At 50.1% G+C, this 18,193-nt stretch overlaps 1 protein-coding gene across 2 annotated transcripts in view; it reads left to right on the top strand.

The window, feature by feature from the left end:
• Positions 1 to 17,777, top strand: part of grk3 (G protein-coupled receptor kinase 3) — a 36,083-nt gene extending 18,306 nt beyond the window's left edge. For both annotated transcript variants that reach the window (XM_035535533.1, XM_035535534.1), the window contains 19 exons: positions 935 to 1,008; positions 1,248 to 1,349; positions 1,462 to 1,536; positions 1,966 to 2,027; positions 2,138 to 2,189; positions 2,455 to 2,546; positions 2,635 to 2,734; positions 3,008 to 3,086; positions 3,223 to 3,353; positions 7,627 to 7,721; positions 8,299 to 8,406; positions 8,894 to 8,960; positions 10,134 to 10,234; positions 10,553 to 10,619; positions 10,877 to 10,972; positions 11,691 to 11,853; positions 12,532 to 12,668; positions 13,890 to 14,003; positions 14,117 to 17,777. In XM_035535533.1, the coding sequence (XP_035391426.1) occupies positions 935 to 1,008; positions 1,248 to 1,349; positions 1,462 to 1,536; positions 1,966 to 2,027; positions 2,138 to 2,189; positions 2,455 to 2,546; positions 2,635 to 2,734; positions 3,008 to 3,086; positions 3,223 to 3,353; positions 7,627 to 7,721; positions 8,299 to 8,406; positions 8,894 to 8,960; positions 10,134 to 10,234; positions 10,553 to 10,619; positions 10,877 to 10,972; positions 11,691 to 11,853; positions 12,532 to 12,668; positions 13,890 to 14,003; positions 14,117 to 14,278 (1,877 nt within the window). In that variant the 3' untranslated portion in view covers positions 14,279 to 17,777. The remainder of the gene's footprint in view (positions 1 to 934; positions 1,009 to 1,247; positions 1,350 to 1,461; positions 1,537 to 1,965; positions 2,028 to 2,137; positions 2,190 to 2,454; positions 2,547 to 2,634; positions 2,735 to 3,007; positions 3,087 to 3,222; positions 3,354 to 7,626; positions 7,722 to 8,298; positions 8,407 to 8,893; positions 8,961 to 10,133; positions 10,235 to 10,552; positions 10,620 to 10,876; positions 10,973 to 11,690; positions 11,854 to 12,531; positions 12,669 to 13,889; positions 14,004 to 14,116) is intronic.
• Positions 17,778 to 18,193: the final 416 nt, after the last annotated feature.

The following is an 18,193-nucleotide window of genomic DNA, read 5'->3' as shown; positions in this document are numbered from 1 at the left end:
TGCGTTCGAAGTGTCCTTAAAGCAGGGTGGCTGGGGTTCTGAGGAAGTGGGCCGGGTCGGCCTTCTCCAGGAAGTGCTGAAATTAAAGGTCATGGCAGCTTTGTGATGGTGGATCTGTTGAATTAGCCTGAGGTGTGGCCCTCTCCTAATTGAGGCAAACCCTCTCCACAGTGCTGCTGCCCTCGTCCTGCTGAGGTCTGCTCTGTAGCATCTCGGGGTTTTCTGTGCACTTTATTCTAGTAAAAATAATGATTTTTATGCTTCGCCAGAGGCCTTTGTTTAGCCTCAACTTCAGTCTGTTTAGCCTAGACAGCTTTAGGCCCCATATAAAGCCAGTGACAAATATTCCTAGCATGACCTGTCCAATAAGTGTTTCGTAGGTGTTTCTGCAAATGTTTTGTATTGCAGCAAGTAAGTTGTTCCTATTATTTAGTTGTTTTTCTTCTAAATAATTGAAATATTCCTTTTATCTATGTATCCTGGAATTTCAGTTGTGTTCGTTTGTTGAATTTATTGTAGATTGGTTCATATTTTTCATCGTTCTCTATGCTTTTAATAATTTCCAACTGACAGGGTCAGTTCCTCTGTTTCCAGAGGAAACCAGCATTGTGTAATGAAGTCATGTGCAGGCAGTTTGAGCACTTTGCCAACCACTGTAGTGTTTTGTTTGAATCTCTTGGTCAATGATGTACTGGCCATCAGTACTTAAATGTCCTTATTTGTCAAAGGTTAAGGCCCAGTTTTTTATACCCAGGGGGCTCACCACTGGGGCTGCAGTTAATTCAGACGCCGGGTTGCTCCATGTGCAGGACATTGCAGGGCATTCTGACGGGCATGCAGTTTTGTTCTTCCTTTTTTAATTCCTGTCCCTGAGTTCTTAACACGGTCTTTCAGAGCACATCTAACCACCTTTCATCTGTCCCTTTTTCAATAGGGTTCCTCCTGTTCAAGGATTACTGCATGAATGAGATCGACGAGGCAGTTCCCCAGCTGAAGTTCTACGAAGAGGTATGACATGACCTCGCGTTTCCCTTCGTCCAACCAGAGAACCTCATTCCTCTTCTCTTAAGAGGGAGTCTGTGTTTTTTCTTTACCTTCTCTACAGTAGCCAGTTCTCGTGTCCATGTGCCGTACTAACAGCAGTACAGTCTGAAGACCTCCACAGTGCTTTTATTCTCATCCTTCTTCCACCAGTGGAACCCGAGACTGTGTCTCGCATTGCTGCAATCTCGGTTTCTCTTCTATAGATTAAAGAGTACGAGAAGCTGGACTCGGAGGAGGAGAGACTGAGTCGCAGCCGGCAGATTTATGACGGCTACATAATGAAGGAGCTTCTGTCGTGTTCACACGTAAGCACAACATCACTCATAGGAGCCGTTAGTGAGAACAGTCCCGTGTTGGTGTCGGTGCACACCCCAGCCGTGTTCTAACAGTGTACCCTGGCCTGTGTGTGTGTTGCAGCCCTTCTCTAAAAATGCGGTGGACCATGTCCAATCTCATCTGGCTAAGAAACAGGTGCCTCCAACCCTTTTTCAGGTGAGACACCAAATGCAGCTAACCTGTATATTGTTTTAATCCAGCTCTGCGACTTCCAATTACAAATTGAGCAATTGAGGGTTAAGGGTTTTGCACAGGAACCCAACATTGGCAACTTGGCAGTGGTGGGGCTTGAACTAGCAACCTTCCGAAGGCCCTGCTGTGTATACAAATAAATTTTAAGTATGATACTTACTCTTTTAATTTGTTTTAAACTTCTATAAAATTATAGAAAAATTTGCTTTTCTTCTTTTTTTTTTAATACTAGCCAGAGAAAATGATATTGATGTGTAATAAAGAAGCAGATCTCTCCACATGGATCCCTGCCTGTACTAGAATAATGTGGTGTTTTATAAACCAGCCTGCTGTCTAGGCTAGGTCTAATGTATGGCTCTTCATGCGCTTTTCCTCCTCCGTCTGTCTCCGTAGCCATACATTGTGGAAATCTGTGACAGTCTGCGGGGGAAGATCTTTCAAAAATTTATCGAAAGGTGCAACTTGCACAGCATTCTGGTTTCCACAGTTTTCTTATTGATCTAAATGTTGTGCCATTGCCTCTTTGCTTGTTTAATTATACTACGATGCTTCTCTCCTCCTATAGCGATAAGTTCACTCGTTTTTGCCAGTGGAAGAATGTGGAGTTGAATATCCATGTGAGTTTCTCCTCCATGTATGTCTGAAATACAACGAGGAAAAGAACCTTGAGCCTGTAGCCTCACAGTGAGAAAGCACATAAAATATTTAAAGATTTTCCATAAGAAAACCTTTGTTAGCTTTTGCTTCTTTTTACTTGATTGCTTTAATGGAGGCATTAAGTGTTCAATCTAGTTCTGCCTCGGTCCCAGTGTGGTTTAGACCAGAGGTTTGTTAGCCTTTACGCTGGAGTGTGTTAATACTACCCGCTGCATTCTCGCACAGTTAACCATGAACGACTTCAGCGTCCATCGGATCATCGGCCGAGGCGGCTTTGGCGAGGTGTACGGCTGCAGAAAGGCAGACACGGGCAAAATGTGAGTTCACAACTGAGAGGCTACCTTCTGAGGATGAAGGATTGAGGATGACGGCGGTGGTCTTACTTCACTGTGCTGCTTCCATCAGGTACGCCATGAAGTGTCTGGACAAGAAACGTATTAAAATGAAGCAGGGCGAGACCCTGGCGCTCAACGAGAGGATTATGCTGTCCCTGGTCAGCACCGGGGTGAGTGATTCAAGACACTCAGGACGAGCTTCACTCCCGCCCTGCTGGGTGGCCTGGGCTCCACTGCTAGTATGGACAGGTCAAAGGTGTCGATGTGTCTGCTCTGAAGACTGCACAAATCAGTCAGCTTAATACACTGCAGTACTGCAGGCTGTGATGCAGCCAACAGGATTCTCAGTGGAAGACCTTAATTACGGCCTCTTTCCCATCATCCAATTTTGAGTTAATGTATAAAGTGTTTCAGTGACGTATTGCTCTCTCCTCTCTTTCCAGGACTGTCCGTTTATTGTGTGTATGACCTATGCCTTCCACACCCCTGATAAGCTCTGTTTTATCCTGGATCTGATGAATGGTAAGAGCTGCTCACACTCTGCATACTCTGCTCCCTGTGGCCAGGATGCTGCTTCCCAGCAGGGTTTCACTAATAAAGGTCTCTCACGTAACATCACACAAGTCATACATACTGAACACACGAACTGGTGTTTCAGGCGGAGACCTCCACTATCATCTGTCCCAGCATGGAGTCTTCAGTGAGAAAGAAATGCGCTTTTATGCAGCGGAAATTATCTTGGGCTTGGAGCACATGCACAATCGATTTGTTGTGTACAGAGACCTGAAGGTAAGCGCCATCATTTTACCCACTGTGTGTGTAGCTTTTCCTTTTCACATAAAAAACTCTTTGATCAGCAGTGAACAGACAGGATTCTTCATCTAAACACTGGGTTTTAACGCTAAACGGCATGGTACCATTTGGGGGAAAACGCGTCTCATTAAATTACGACCAGATTTAGGAAGAAAATATTATTAATCATGGTATTCATTATTCATAGCAATAGGAAGTGTAACACCGTGAGTCAGGGTACGTGTGACGTGTTAAGCCAGCAAAATGCTGTATATTCCTCGTATCCAGTTCAGAAGCTTCATGTGTAGGCAGGCCTCTGGATACTTGTACAGGGTAGTGCACAGGTAATGTATGGGTCTGCATGTAGCACTGTGACACGATGACTTGGGCTTAGTTTCAGGCCTTCACTTAAGGATGATGGGTAGAGACATGGATATGTGGATAATGAGTCATTTAAACTGGTACATGCTTATTATAATGGTCATGGAATTTCTAATAAGATGCTTAAATGTTAATGTATGTAAATTACAGAGGGGAGAGATGGGGGAGGAGGGAGAGAGGAAGGGGAGAGATGGGGGAGGAGGGAGAGAGGAAGGGGAGAGATGGGGGAGAGGAGGGAGAGAAGAAGGGGAGAGACGGGAGAGATGGAGGCGGGGAGGAGGGGGGGAGAGAGGAAAGGGAGAGATGGGAGGAAGGGGAGAGATGGGGGAGGAGGGAGAGAAGAAGGGGAGAGACGGGGGGAGGAGGGAGAGAAGAAGGGGAGAGACGGGGGGGAGGAGGGAGAGAAGAAGGGGAGAGACGGGGGGAGGAGGGAGAGAAGAAGGGGAGAGACGGGAGAGATGGAGGCGTGGAGGAGGGGGGAGAGAGGAAAGGGAGAGATGGGGGAGGAGGGAGAGAGATGGAGGCAGGGGGGGAGAGGAAGGGGGGAGGAGGGAGAGATGGAGGCGGGGAGGAGGGGAGAGATGGGGGGAGGAGGGAGAGAGGAAGGGGGGAGGAGGGAGAGAGGAAGGGGGAGGAGGGAGAGGAAGGGGAGAGGAGGGGGAGAGATCGAGAGATGGAGGCAGGGAGGAGGGGAGAGATGGAGGCAGGGGGAGAGATGGAGGCAGGGAGGAGGGGGAGAGATGGGGGAGGAGGGAGAGAGGAAGGGGGAGGAGGGAGAGAGATGGGGAGACATGGGAGGAGGGGGAGAGATCGAGAGATGGAGGCAGGAAGGAGGGGGAGAGATGGAGGCAGGGAGGAGGGGGAGAGATGGGGAGGAGGGAGAGAAGAAGGGGAGAGACGGGGGGAGGAGGGAGAGAAGAAGGGGAGAGACGGGAGAGATGGAGGCGTGGAGGAGGGGGGAGAGAGGAAAGGGAGAGATGGGGAGGAGGGAGAGAGATGGAGGCGGGGGGGGAGAGGAAGGGGGGAGGAGGGAGAGATGGAGGCGGGGAGGAGGGGAGAGATGGGGGGAGGAGGGAGAGAGGAAGGGGGGAGGAGGGAGAGGAAGGGGAGAGGGGGGGAGGAGGGGAGAGATGGAGGCAGGGAGGAGGGGAGAGATGGAGGCAGGGGGAGAGATGGAGGCAGGGAGGAGGGGAGAGATGGAGGCAGGGGGAGAGATGGAGGCAGGGAGGAGGGGGAGAGATGGAGGCAGGGAGGAGGGGGAGAGATGGAGGCAGGGAGGAAGGGGAGAGATGGAGGCAGGGAGGAGGGGAGAGATGGAGGCAGGGAGAGAGGAAGGGGAGAGATGGGGAGAGAGGAAAGGGAGAGATGGGGTGAGGAGGGAGAGATGGAGGCAGGGAGGAGGGGGAGAGATGGGGAGGAGGGAGAGAAGAAGGGGAGAGACGGGGGGAGGAGGGAGAGAAGAAGGGGAGAGACGGGAGAGATGGAGGCGTGGAGGAGGGGGGAGAGAGGAAAGGGAGAGATGGGGAGGAGGGAGAGAGATGGAGGCGGGGGGGGGGAGGAAGGGGGGAGGAGGGAGAGATGGAGGCGGGGAGGAGGGGAGAGATGGGGGGAGGAGGGAGAGAGGAAGGGGGGAGGAGGGAGAGGAAGGGGGAGAGGGGGGGAGGAGGGGAGAGATGGAGGCAGGAGGAGGGGAGAGATGGGTGGGGGAGAGATGAGGGAGAGAGGAGGGGGGAGATGGAGGCAGGGAGGAGGGGGAGAGATGGAGGCAGGGAGGAGGGGGAGAGATGGAGGCAGGGAGGAGGGGGGGAGATGGAGGCAGGGAGGAGGGGGAGAGATGGAGGCAGGGAGAGAGGAGGGGGAGAGATGGGGAGAGAGGAAAGGGAGAGATGGGGTGAGGAGGGAGAGAGGAGAGGGAGAGATGGAGGCGGAGAGGAAGGGGGGAGGAGGGAGAGATGGAGGCAGGGAGGAGGGGGAGAGAGGAAGGGGGGGAGGAGGGGGAGAGATGGGGAGACATGGGAGGAGGGGGAGAGATCGAGAGATGAGGCAGGGAGGAGGGGGGAGAGATGGAGGCAGGGAGGAGGGGGAGAGATGGAGGCAGGGAGGAGGGGGAGAGATGGAGGCAGGGAGAGAGGAAGGGGAGAGATGGGGAGAGAGGAAAGGGAGAGATGGGGTGAGGAGGGAGAGATGGAGGCGGAGAGGAAGGGGGGAGGAGGGAGAGATGGAGGCAGGGAGAGAGGAAGGGGGGAGGAGGGAGAGAGGAAGGGGGGAGGAGGGGGAGAGATGGGGAGACATGGGAGGAGGGGGAGAGATCGAGAGATGGAGGCAGGGAGGAGGGGGAGAGATGGAGGCAGGGAGGAGGGGGAGAGATGGGGAGAGAGGAAAGGGAGAGATGGAGGCGGGGAGGAGGGGAGAGATGGAGGCGGGGAGGAGGGAGAGATGGAGGCGGGAGGAGGGGGGGAGAGGAAAGGGAGAGATGGGAGGAAGGGGAGAGATGGGGGGAGGAGGGGGAGAGATCGAGAGATGGAGGCAGGGAGGAGGGAGAGATGGAGGAGGGGGAGAGATGGAGGCAGGGAGGAGGGGGAGAGGGGAAAGGGAGAGATGGGGGAGGAGGGAGAGAGGAAGGGGGGAGGAGGGAGAGATGGAGGCGGAGAGGAAGGGGGGGAGGGAGAGAGGGAGGAGGGGGGGAGAGGAAAGGGAGAGATGGGAGGAAGGGGAGAGATGGGGAGGAGGGAGAGAGGAAGGGGGGAGAGATGGGGAGATGGAGGCAGGGAGGAGGGGGAGAGATGGAGGCAGGGAGGAGGGGGAGAGATGGAGGCAGGGAGGAGGGGGGAGAGGAAAGGGAGAGATGGGAGGAAGGGGAGAGATGGGGGGAGGAGGGGGAGAGATCGAGAGATGGAGGCAGGGAGGAGGGGAAGGGGGGAGGAGGGAGAGAGATGGAGGCAGGGAGGAGGGAGAGAGGAAAGGGAGAGATGGGGAGGAGGGAGAGAGGAAGGGGGGAGGAGGGAGAGAGGAGGCGGAGAGGAAGGGGGGGGAGGAGAGAGGGAGGAGGGGGGGGAGAGGAAAGGGAGGATGGAGGAAGGGGAGAATGGGGGGGGAGGGGAGAGAGATGGGGAGACATGGGAGGAGGGGGAGAGATCGAGAGATGGAGGCAGGGAGGATGGGAGATTAGGGAGAGATGGGTGGGGGGGATAGGAGGGTGGGATGGAGAGGGGAAGAGAGGAGAGGGGGAGAGAGGGGGAGAGATGGGTGGGGGAGAGAGGAGGGGGGATGGGAGATTGGGGAGAGATGGGTGGGGGGGATGGGAGATTGGGGAGAGATGGGTGGGGGGATAGGAGGGCGGGATGGGAGGGGAAGAGAGGAGAGGGGGAGAGAGGGGGAGAGATGGGTGGGGGAGAGAGGAGGGGGATGGGAGATTGGGGAGAGATGGGTGGGGGGGATGGGAGATTGGGGAGAGATGGGTGGGGGGGATGGGAGATTAGGGAGAGATGGGTGGGGGGATAGGAGGGCGGGATGGGAGGGGAAGAGAGGAGAGGGAGAGAGGGGGAGAGATGGGTGGGGGAGAGAGGAGGGGGGATGGGAGATTGGGGAGAGATGGGTGGGGGGGATAGGAGGGTGGGATGGAGAGGGGGAGAGATGGGTGGGGGGGATAGGAGGGGGGAAGAGAGAGAGAGAACCGGGAGATAGAGAATGGGGGAGATATGGGGGGAGAGAGAATGGGTGAGTTGGAGGGAGATGAAAAATGGATGAATGGGTGGGCATGTGGGTACATATGTGTATACAATATGTGAGGTTTGGCATATACAATAGCCATCCTGATGAAAGTGGTGTGTCTGTACTTCAGACTCTGTCCAGCTGTGTCTCTGATCTCACCTCTTATGTTCCCTCCCAGCCTGCAAACATCCTCTTAGATGAGCACGGCCACGTCCGCATCTCGGACCTGGGCTTGGCTTGTGACTTCTCCAAGAAAAAACCACATGCCAGCGTGTGAGTACCCTCTGTTTGTCTTCCTCGTCCAGCGTGTGTGAACCTGCCATTTGTCTTCCTCACACTCAGCATCTGCCTTGTAGCTGAGAGCGTTCAGATCCTGAGAGTGATGCCCAGCGGTCAGACGGCACCTCGCCTGCCTCTCCTTACGTAATGAAGGCTCTGCTCTGAGGCAGCTCAACGTTGCTCTGTGTGGGTGGGTGTGTGTGTGGATACTGATAAATTGTCTGAGTGCTGTTCTGGAGGCTTGTTTCCGGGGTTCAGCTGTGTCCCTCACTGCTCTTTCTGCCTCTGGGCCAATGCTGGTGCCGGGTTCCCCACGTTCAATTGGCTTCACGCCGTAGGAAACAAATAGATCAGGTTGGATGGAAGCGATCGATCCACTGTGTAAAATCAAAGCCCTTTTATTTGTGCGTTTGAGTCGTGTCCAGGTGGTGTTAATGTGCCGTTCAGGTTGGCGCAGCTCAGGTCCTACTCTCTGAACGAAAGCAAGCCTCATCCAGTGTCCATGTGGACCATTTCGCCTGCGCTGGGGACCAAGTCGTGCTGGGAAGTCAGCATTGTGCTGCTTTTGCAGGGGGACCCATGGCTACATGGCACCGGAGGTCCTGCAGAAGGGAACCGCGTACGACAGCAGCGCTGACTGGTTCTCCCTCGGCTGCATGCTGTTCAAACTTCTGCGCGGGTGAGAAATTTTACCCTGTATCTGCCTGTCTGTGTGAGCGCGAGTGTGCGACCGCGTGAGTGTGTGAGGGCTATCCTCTCCGTTCCATTCTGTCACACACACACACACACACACACACACACACACACACACACACACCTGTTTGATGTGGAGAGTAAATTTGAAATGCCAGGGGTCGCAACCCAGGAGGTCAGCTCACAGACATCACAGAGGCATGAAGGAAGCATGGGGCCTGCCTCAGACAGTTACACTCGTACAGAGAGGCAGAGGTAGATAGTGGAAGCGAGGGGGCAGGCTGACGTGGTTCTCCATTCATGTGCGTTTGAAAATTTCAAAGCAACGGAAGACCAGGGTCACAGCAGCTAGGGATGACTTCACTAGAAAACATCTTCACTACCCATAATCCTGTACAGCTAAACCCCCCCCCCCCCCCATCGCAACACACCTCACGCCCCACTAACATGAACTTTGACTCCTGTCCTCTCAGACACAGTCCATTCCGGCAGCACAAGACCAAAGATAAACACGAGATTGACCGTATGACTCTCACTATGGTAAGCCGTGAAACCACACCCCTTTTTCCTTTACTTCTTTCTTTTTCTCTTTGACCTTTTTGCATGTGTCTGCATACAAATGTGCCATGATGAGTTCAGTTTACTTTATATAGCAAAGTGACACAAGCACACTCTTGCCTTGTATTGAGGTGTCCAATTTAAAGACTGATAGCACTGCTGCTTTCCAGTGAAAAAAGGAACCTGTCTTTTTCTGAGCACATCCATTTAAACCTCTATACACACAGAAAAGGGAAATGTGTCTGTATTTGCATCCTGCCTTTGCATTTTACAGTTTTGTTGTCAGGGACATGGTTAGCTCACCTGTGCAGGACTGCCTTAGTCCAGCGTCCTATGCCCTCAGTGAGCGGCTAACGTGAGACCAGCCTTCCGGTAGCTTTGCCAGGTTCCCACCTTGGAGGCTGAGTTAGGAAGTCAGCTCTAGTCCAGCTTCAGGGAGCTGAGCCAGATCCTACAGGACGGTTGAGTGGGTGGAGCCCAGCTGTGTGCTCCAAGATTCCTGCTACACCCACTTCTAAATGAGCCCCTCCAACCCTCTGAGGGGGAGAGTGCAGACGCCTCCATCACTGTGCTTTAGCAGTCATGCGGTGCAGGGGCTTGAGCACATGATCATTGTTTTTGGTCATGATGTTGGGGTGGAAATTGTGTCCAGAGGCATCGTGATCTCCCACTGGGCCTGTCCTACTGCTTTAACATTTCACTTACACAACTACTCTCCCATCGGAGCGCAGCATGTGAACTGTGATACGATAGTGCCGACTGGATGTGTCATCTACAAGACTGCCAAATGTCAGAACACAGTGGATTTCAACCAGTGTGGCATGGGGCAATATTTTGTGATTGGGCAAACGTGGATGGCATTTTTGATATATAAAGGAGGTTGCAAAGGGGACTATATCTCTGGAATTGAATAACAGAATATAATGGAGCGAGTGTTCCCTGAATGTTTCCCATAGGGTGCTGTAACTTGGTGTTCCATCACCTCTGATGACCTTGATAACTGGCTAGTGAAGAAATAAAAGCTATTACACTACTTAATATTTCTACTGAAATGGGGTTTTTTTTTTTTAACAATGATCACAGAAGGGCCCGTTATTCTGAGCCCATTCAGTGTAATTGGGCCTAACACAATGTGGCATGCTCCTCTTGTTCCAGAATGTGGAGTTGCCAGACTCGTTCTCTCCAGAGCTGAAGGCTCTTTTGGAAGGTCTGTTACAGCGAGACGTGGCCAAGAGGCTTGGTTGCCAGGGCAGCGGGTAGGTTCCCCCCTCAGCCCAACCCCCAGCCTTTTCTCCCCCGACCAGCCGTCATAACGATGGATCAGAACCGCCAGGTGGTCAGGGATGCTGCTCACCGCGTCACACTACCTGCCACTCTCTGCTCAGGCCAGGCGTGTATTTGTCCTTCAGTGGAGATTTGTTCCACCTGAACTGATGGAAAATGCTTGTGCTTACAGCCACTCTAGTGAGAATTGTGTTGTGAAGGTGGTCGTTGACTGAAGCACTGCCACCTGCTGGTTAGAGGTGGTGGTGTCTCACAGGTTTCATTTTTCTCCTCCATGACATCTCATATAGCGCTTCAGAGGTGAAGGAACATTTGTTCTTCAAAGGAATCGACTGGCAGCAGGTCTATCTCCAGAAGGTAAGCCCACAAACGTCCACAGCGGCTGGTGTTGCCATTTAGACGTGTGCTACGCATGGTCTGTTTTTATTTATGATGTCAAACACGAAATTATGTGCAATATTTTTTTCATTCACCACATCAAAAAGAACCAGTTTTTATTTTCACTAGTATGAATGTATTTCAGTAGAATATTGTGTTTTTTAATTACTATTGTGTAGAGCTGCACAGTTCTAGAAGTGTGTGTAAGCACATCCCTCTGTGGTGTTTGGTTTCAGTATTCGCCGCCTCTCATCCCACCCCGGGGAGAGGTCAATGCAGCCGACGCCTTTGACATTGGCTCCTTCGACGAGGAGGACACCAAAGGCATAAAGGTGCAGCCTCGGACCCCCCACCAGACAAGACCTCAATGTCAAAGTGGCTGCCTCCCTGTTGTGAAACTCTTTCCTGTTGATTCAGAACTTTACCTTTATGGCTAGAATTAACCTTCCAGAGTGACTTACCTCCTTTGCACTTTAAGTGGAGCATTGGTGAGGTTCAGGCTCTAGTTGTGGCCAAGCTTGATTAGAACAACTGTGAGTTTGTCCCACTCGGCACAGGTGACGAATGTGCCTGGTGACACAGGCCTGTTTGCTAGTGGTTGTTGCCTGTATAACCAGAGATCTGTGTTCTGAACAAGAACAAGTGGAGTCTCGCTCCTGTCTCACACCATCTCAGCCACACACACTAAAAATTGAAATGCGTCTGGAGATGTTTGTTACACTTCACTTGTGCACTGGGTTCTTCAGGTGTAGTCACACTCGAAGATCGCTGCTGAAGAAAAGTCTCAGATGGACGTGTCCAAAACCACCTGCTTATATCACACACACTCGCTTTGTGCTCACGCTCGCTCTTTCCCTCTCTCTCTCTCTCTCTCTCTCTCTCTCTCTCTTCCTCCGTGTGTGTGTGTGTGTGTGTGTGGGTGTGGGTGTGTGTGTGTGTGGGTGTGGGTGTGTGGGTGTGGGTGTGTGGGTGTGGGTGTGGGTGTGTGTGTGTGTGTGGGTGTGTGTGTGTGTGTGGGTGTGTGTGCTGTGCTGTCTCCCCGACCTGTAGCTGCTAGACAGTGACCAGGAGCTGTATAAGAACTTCCCCCTGGTGATCTCGGAGCGCTGGCAGCAGGAGGTGGCAGAGACGGTGTACGAGGCTGTGAACAATGACACCGACAAGAATGAGCTGAGGAAGAGAGCCAAGAACAAACAGCAGGGTCATGAGGAGGGTGAGCGGACTACACGCACGCGTGCGCACATTCTTTTTTTTTTTTTTTGTGTTTATATCATGTATTTTAGCCATTCCAGACATGTTCTTGGTTGTGTAGTAGTAGTAGTAGTAGTAGTAGTAGTAGGATTTGCTCTCTGCTCAGTCAGTGTTTCTCATAAACATCTGGTTATTTGGCTCAGTCAGTAGGTCACTGTGCCAGTGCTCAAACTCTGCAGCTCTTCCGAGTCCAAATTTAGTTTCTTCCCAGTAAGTAAAATGTGAAGTTTTCTAGCTGCATTAAGAACCGTGACCAAACGCACGACGGCAGCTGGAGGTGGAAGGCAAGAATGGGACGCAGGGGAGCATCACATGACTACTGCTGTGATGTCTGAAAGAGTCTTCTGACACTAGAACTGATGTCCAGACCCAGGGACAAACTCAGTCCTGTTAAAGGCTAATTATACAATCTGAGCCTACGCAAACACCAGAATTGTTTCTCTTTAAACTCATGTTTTGGGTTTTGTCTTTGTATATTTTTATTTTATTTGGTTTTATTGGTTGGTTTGTATTTTGCAAAAGTATTGTTTTTCGTGTCTGAGGAATTAAGTTTTCTCTCAGTGAGCTGGTCTTAGAGGAATGGGGGGTTGGGAAATCAGTTCCTGTTCTTTTATAATTCTTGTCTTAATTTCTCTGCTAGACTACGCGCTGGGGAAGGACTGTATCATGCACGGCTACATGCTGAAGCTGGGGAACCCCTTCCTGACGCAGTGGCAGCGCCGATACTTCTACCTATTCCCCAACCGTGTGGAGTGGAGAGGGGAGGGCGAGTCCAGGGTGAGGGGGGAGGGCGTCTCCATGCCTTCCGTGGCCATCACCTGTCTGTTTCCTGACCTCGCCTTGATCCAGTGGGAGAAAACGGTGGAGCGTCTTAAGAGCTAAGGCAGGGAGGTGTCGTAGAGAGGCAGATGTCTGTCCCAGAAAGCAGCTTTGGGTTGTGGGGTTGCCTTGTCCCAGAGTTCCAGTACCTCTGTAAATCAGGGCATTGTAGAAACCCATCCTCAGCCCTACTAACCTGGCCTCTCCGGCAAACCCTGCGTTACCCCTCAGGATGAGACCACTCGGTTAGACAGGAGCGTGGCACGGTGAGTTTCCCAGGAGCCAGTGGGCTTCAGGTGTGATCTGTAACAAAGCAACGGGAAGGTTTTGCCAGCTACCTGGATTTACATGACAAGCTCTCTTATGTGGAAGGAAGTAATCCACTTCTTTGTGTGTCTCTCCTCTCAGTGATTTCCAAAGAACCAAGTTGCACAGACACATCTTCTGCTCATCACTCTGTTTTTACTTCTTTGTCAGCATATAGGAAAGTTTCTCAGAGCTCATACTGAAATTCATTTTGATTGATTCACTTCACTCCCTTCATAACGATTAATGATGGCTGAACTCTTAATGTGCCAGGGTACACCCAGGCCTTTGGGACCTCCATCTGACTCATCTTCCCAGCAGCCACACATATCCCTTTAGCTGGGTGGGCAGGATCTCTGCAGTGGGCAGGGCATTTCTCCTCTGGGTCCTGTGAACTCTTGCTGTCCACTCTGATAGATGAGTGTTGGCAGCACTTGTTAGCACATTAGATGCATGTTTGAGTTTTACGCTCTGGTAGGAGTTCATTCACTGTTCTTACACCATCACATGGATAAGAATAAAACACAAAATTAAACACATGCATGCACACACCCCCAAGATCCATAAATAGTATCATATTATAATGTGTAAATGGAAATTACATCATCTCTGTGCCCACCTACTTAGTGTGTGATTTTTCCCCCTTTGTTCGTTAAATGTACTGTACTGCTGGTTAAAAACACATGGCAAGTTTTCAACTTGCACACACATGCTCACCAGCTTGGCCAGCACACCTGCAGTACCTGATGACCATATCAGTAGTTACATTAGATCCCCAAAAACGAGGAGCGGTTTATGTAAGAGTGAGTGCACACCAGGATATGGGAGGAGTTCCCCCGAAATGACCCGCTACCTGGTCTGTGTGTCCTTCAGCAAAACCTTTTGACGATGGAGCAGATCGTGACGGTGGAGGAGACACAGATCAAAGACAAGAAGTGCATCCTGCTCCGGATTAAAGGAGGGAAGCAGTTTGTCCTGCAATGCGAGGTAGGAGCCCCTCCCCTCCCAGGCCCCTGTCTTCAGGACCATGATGTTTGTCATTTCCTGATACTGGCCTGACTGTTGCGTGACTGTTGTTCTCGTCTCGCCCGGCCCCGTAGAGCGACCCAGAGTTTGTGCAGTGGAAGAAGGAGTTGACGGAGGCATTCACCGAGGCCCAGAAACTGCTGCGCCGCGCCCCCAAAGTCATTGGGAAGAGCCGAGGCGGCGTGGTGGAGCTGTCCAAGCCGCCACTCTCACACCGCAACAGCAACGGGCTGTGAGGCTCCGCCCCGCATTGCCCGGCCTCCGTCCAGAAACTCTCTTTCGCACATGCACAGAGTTGCATTCTCTCTCTCTCTCTCTCTCTCTCATACTTACTTACGTGTACACACACACACACACACACACACACACACACACACACATGCACACAGTTGTTTCCACCTCACTTCCCCCAACCACGACCACGAACCTGTTCAGTTATATAAACGTGAACCTCCACAGGGTCTGTCTGGAGAGTTCTGCTGGACCACACGCCCGCTGCACCTGCACTGTCTCTCACATACATACTTGCAACTTGACACGTCAGGGTGACTGTCACTCCATGTTAAAGAACCGATGATGTCACTGCTGAGCTTATATGTTGACTAGAACGAACACACGTGGGACAGGATGTCTGCTTTTCTGCCTTTTGTATAGACATCCTCCTCCTCTCCTCTCCCCTCCTCTCCCCTACCTGTGAAGCTCCTCCTGCTCCAGTACTTTCCCCCAGGCAGGGCCTGGCAGTAGTTCGACCCCGGTCAGGCACACGAGGACCCACGCATGTCGTGTCTGTGTCCTGTGTCCTGAACCATTCTTCCCTCTCCTGTGAACACATGGGCTGGAGTGACAGCGAACAAGACAAGTTCTCGATGTAAATACAGAGCAGGTGATGGACGTCCTGACATACAGGCGTGGTGAGCTGTGGTAGGATAGTGTCAATACCTCCACAGTGGACAACATCTTTGTCTGCCTTTGGTTCTCATTCAGAGTTGAATTGAGTTAAGAAAAGGAGATCAAATGAAAACATCTGGCGAAATGGCTTTTAAGATGCCACGTCAGTTATCTTGTCGTGGCCCTTTTAAAATAGCGAAGGCTGCTCTAAGTGGCCCATTCATTAAACATACACTGTCTGTCTCATTCTTTCTATATTGCTGACTCACAGCACAGCTGTATCGAACTAGTCTTGGAGGTTTTGTTGTCCAAAAATGGATCCTACAAATGGATACTAATGAGTGGTTTGTGGTGGTCACCCCCCCCCCAGACTGACTCCTCCCTTTTCATGTAACGGGGGTGGTCTGCACTGAGGAGAAGCAGAGATTTGACTCGTCAGTGGTTGTACTCTTCCAGGAGTGTGATTGATTTAGGTATTCAGGCCCTTTAGAGACCAAATTTGCATCGCTGTGTGTGTGTGTGACATGTGACCAGTTTCTTAAAGGCAGATTACCCGTGCAGGTGTCTGTACGAGGCATTCCCTTATTTCTAGACTTTTGTTTGATTTTTTTTTTTTTTTTTTTTTGATTTTTTTTTCTGGAGAGATTTGCTGCTTAATAATAGGAATGAAATGGTGGAATATTGGCCACACATTCTTCCCCTCCTGCCCTCGGAACCGGTCCTACGACCCAACCCTACATCCTGAAGTGCAAAAAGTGCCAATAAAAAAAAAACGTATAAGACACACAAGAATCTTCACAGGACACCTGCACCACTCTGGACTCTCCCCCCTGAACGGAGCAGCTCAGGTGTGTGAGGGCACTAATGCCCTGCAGGACGCCATACTCCAGCACCTCCTCTAGGAAGGGACTTCACACACAGGCTCCCTTAAAGACACTGATGTGCATGTGGTCATGTGAGCGATGGGGATGAGCAGTGCAGGAGTCCTGATCTTGACTGTATATAAGAACCAATCCTTTCTCTGTGCATCTACAGTATAATCTTCTTGAAAAATGGTTGCATATATGGGGATTTATGTCTGCCTGTCTGTGTTTGTCCCTGTGTCTCGCCTGGGTGGGGTGGGTTTGAGATGACCGCTTTCACTCGGTCAGCATGCATACCTCAGGATGAGACAAATACATCTGTGTGGAAGACCTAAAGGAGGAGCAAGGCACAGGGATCCCATCCCAGTGTCTCACCACAGACAGCTGTACACCTGATGCCCCGCATGTTTGTGTTGCCATGATCCATCTGACGGCAGACAGACTGTTAAAGACAGATGTGTTTGTGTCCTACACTGAGTGCGATCACACAGGTGATGAGAATGAGCTACATAGATGCTAGGGGGAAAACAACTTAAAATCATTTGTTGTAATGCTTGATTTCAGTATAGTTTTAATTTTTATATTATTTTGAATGTGAGAAAATGCAGATTTCTATAGATGACTTATTTTTGAAGTATATGTGCTTTTTTTGTCTGCCAGAAAAAAAGCACAGCAAAAAGTCATAAAAACAGTTTGGAAAGGGAGTTTAGCTTCTTTTTTCTGTTTGTAAATTTCAGGTTTCTCCATGCAGCAATTTTTTTAGAGTGGTTCTTGTCCATGCATTTCGAGAAGCAGCTTTGATTTGCATGTGACCCTCGGTTTTTGCAAAAATGTGCAGGTTTTGGGGTTGATCAGTTTTTGTAGCCTTTAAGTGTTTGGGAGGTGCCATCATGGAGGAAGTGGTTTTATAGCCCTTCGCGGGTTTATTTTGAAACCAAATTCGTTTGGATATTTCATTAATATCACTCCACTTTTGATGACCAGATTTCACTAGCTGACAGAAGTGTGCCAAACAACTATAAAAGAACCAATGAAGAACTTTAACTGCATGATCCTCACAGACCACAACTCACTGTCTCCATTCCCAGTGTCTCAAGGCCCAAACTGGGAACCTTATACAGGTGAACGAAGGTGACTGGAGGAAGGGTACAAAGTTGATGACCAAATGTAGGTCATCCAGTGGGCGGAGACATGGCTAGCTTCCAGTCAACCAGCAATCACTGGTACCTTCAAATTTTTACCAACTTGCCCAGTTTTCAAAGATGGTGGCACCTCCAGCAATCCCAAATATTCATGTTTTATTCAGGGGTTTTTATATTTTTATTTTAATGGTAGCGTTTCATTCACTATGTCAGTGCTTGCTTTCTTTCAAATGCTTGTGTGTCTAATCTGTAGAGGTGAATTTGTCTGGCAAACATGGATTTCAAATTTAATGAGAAAATAATGACAGCAGTGAATAGGAAAAAATAAAAATTAACAAATGTGTATATGAAATGACATGAGTTAGGTTTATTTAAAACAATGTAGAAACAAAAGATGGGACGGGATTGGGTTTGATGTAAGTTTCAAATATTTGTGGTGAAGAATCAGCTCAGATCTTGCACATAAGTTTAGATAGTGTACCTACAAGTTAGAGTCTTATTTTTGTCTGTTAATACAGGACTTTTGCTCTTTCATATTTATTGTCTGGTTGGGGAGCCCCTCTGTGCTAACCATGTAGGGTTCCTCTAGAGCACAGATGTAGAAGATTCCAGTTTACACTCCACCAGATGCTCCTCTTTTTTTTTCCCCTTCTTGTTGTTGTTGTCACAAACGCAAATACTACTGTCTGGGGTTATTGCAGTCAAATATTATTATTATTATTATTATTATTATTATTGATGCACCAAGAATGATTGATTATTTTTTCCTTCCCAGAGAAGCCTGGAACGAGTTGGGACTGCCCATTAAAAACAATTCAGAAATAAAGAGCCTTTTTGTGTTGCTTTTGTTGTGATGTTTTTCTGTTATGTTTTTTTCCTTCATTGAGGATATAGGTTAATCCACACCCATGTCTACCGATGCTCCAGCCACACGTCACCCCTCTCGACAGGCTGGGTTATGTCAGGACTCCAGGAGTGGTGGCAGGGGGAAAATGTTTTGTGTTGGTGTCTGATTTTAAACAATAGAATGTTCTGTTCCTGTACCACTGTCTGAACATTCCAACAAAAATCAGATTTAATTCAATCACAAAAACACTGCTTTGTCAGTTTTAGATACACATCTGTTTCCATGTTGAAAGGCTATCGGTTCTTTTCCAGTCAGCTCTATGTAGAGGAGAGAATTTGGGCAAAACCAGTTTCCATCCTTTATAGTGCCATTTTCCCAGTGGCTTTTAAAATGAGTGGTGCTTGTATTTAT

Source organism: Electrophorus electricus, chromosome 17 (genome assembly GCF_013358815.1).
Source record: "Electrophorus electricus isolate fEleEle1 chromosome 17, fEleEle1.pri, whole genome shotgun sequence".
In the NCBI taxonomy this organism is placed as follows: domain Eukaryota; kingdom Metazoa; phylum Chordata; class Actinopteri; order Gymnotiformes; family Gymnotidae; genus Electrophorus; species Electrophorus electricus.
The sequence above is the reverse complement of the archived record's forward strand: the minus strand, read 5'-3'. Positions and strand labels throughout refer to the sequence as shown.